Raw genomic sequence first — 1396 nt, 5'->3', positions numbered from 1 at the left:
TCCAGATCACAATTTGCATTGAATGATAACTCCGATGCACGTCCCTGTATATACTTGACTTAATACATTTTTTTTCCGTGATCGTTTCCTGCCATAAAGTTAATTAATCGAGTTCCCCAGTCATATTAACGTAGGAAAAATGACACCATTTTCTTTCAGCTTTATTAATCTTAAGACAAACGAGTAACGGATAAAAGTCTACAATCAGTTTCCGGAAGAAGTGCACACAGTACACTAACTAGGCTACTGAAGACACAAGGGGGACTAGCTCGGACGCCGATAATGCACAAATACCAGAAGCAAGGAGTCATTACTGGACGCTAAAGTTTCTAATTCCCTATGTCATGTAAACCAATACTTTAGTCGGAGGGGACTTCCTCTTTGATGGTGATGTGATCTTCCGTCTTAATGGTTTCCGCGAAGTCCTCCTCCTCCTGGATCGGCGCCAAACATCTTGGCTGCGGAACACGGGAAGTTTTCGGTCTTGACAATGTCGGGGTCATATTCTGACTTGATGAATATAAACGTTTCGGGCCATCGACTCGCACTGGTTCCCCTTTCCCCCGGCGTGTGCTGTGGCGTCGCGGGTCTGTCGCCATCGAGCGGGTCTCTTGCAGGGTCGTCCATTATAGGAGAATGACTGTCTAACAGGTCGTGTTCCCCGTTAATAGACTCATTGTCGAGATGATTACTTGTGCTCGCAACAAAGGCAAAACTGCTAGTACAATTTGGACTGCCATCTTCCATATGCAGCAACTCCATATGATGAGCCAGTGCAGTCTCCGTAGTAAAACTCTATCACAGAGTGAACATTGCATTCTTTCTTGTTCATGTGACTTTTCATATGACTTGTTAATTCTGACTTTCCAATAAACTTCTTATCACAAAACGAACATGAAAATGGCCCTTTTGCCTGTGTGAATTTTTAGATGCTTGGTTAAATCTGACCTGGCAGCAAATTCTTTTCACAAAGATCGCAATGATAAGGCCTTTCACCAGTATGAACTTGATGTGGAGTTCAAATGACAATTTGGCTGAACCGTTTACACAAAGTGTGCAGACATAAGGCTTCTCATTTCTATGAAGTTTTCATGCTGGTTCAGAGAACTTTCTGGATGAATTTCTTTCCACAATATGAACATGAGAAAGGTTTCTCGCCTGTGTGTATTCTAAATGTCGTTGCAAGTGACATTTCTGTGTTAATTCTTGTCGCAATGTGGACACTTATGAAGCTGTTTAGGTTTTTTAATTCCATGAGTTTTCAAGTGTTTTCTAAAGTCCGTTTCACAGAGTATTTTTCATCACAATACGAACACTGGAAAACCTCACTACTTTCGTGAAGTTTTAGATGCTTTGTCAGGCATGACTTTGCATAGAATTTTTTATCGCAATATGT

General features: G+C 41.4%; 1 protein-coding gene across 1 annotated transcript in view; it reads right to left on the bottom strand.

Moving 5' to 3' along the window:
• Positions 1-405: 405 nt before the first annotated feature.
• LOC119571837 (zinc finger protein 135-like) overlaps positions 406-1396 on the bottom strand; it is a 1264-nt gene continuing 273 nt past the window's right edge. Inside the window, exons 1-3 of the mRNA XM_037918956.1 lie at positions 1311-1396; positions 949-1078; positions 406-795 (exon numbers count right to left, since the gene is read on the bottom strand). The exon at positions 1311-1396 is cut by the window's right edge and continues 273 nt beyond it. Coding sequence (XP_037774884.1) covers positions 406-795; positions 949-1078; positions 1311-1396 — 606 coding nt within the window. The remainder of the gene's footprint in view (positions 796-948; positions 1079-1310) is intronic.

This window comes from Penaeus monodon, unplaced genomic scaffold, assembly GCF_015228065.2.
Source record: "Penaeus monodon isolate SGIC_2016 unplaced genomic scaffold, NSTDA_Pmon_1 PmonScaffold_8265, whole genome shotgun sequence".
Taxonomy (NCBI): Eukaryota; Metazoa; Arthropoda; class Malacostraca; order Decapoda; family Penaeidae; genus Penaeus; species Penaeus monodon.
The sequence above is the reverse complement of the archived record's forward strand: the minus strand, read 5'-3'. Positions and strand labels throughout refer to the sequence as shown.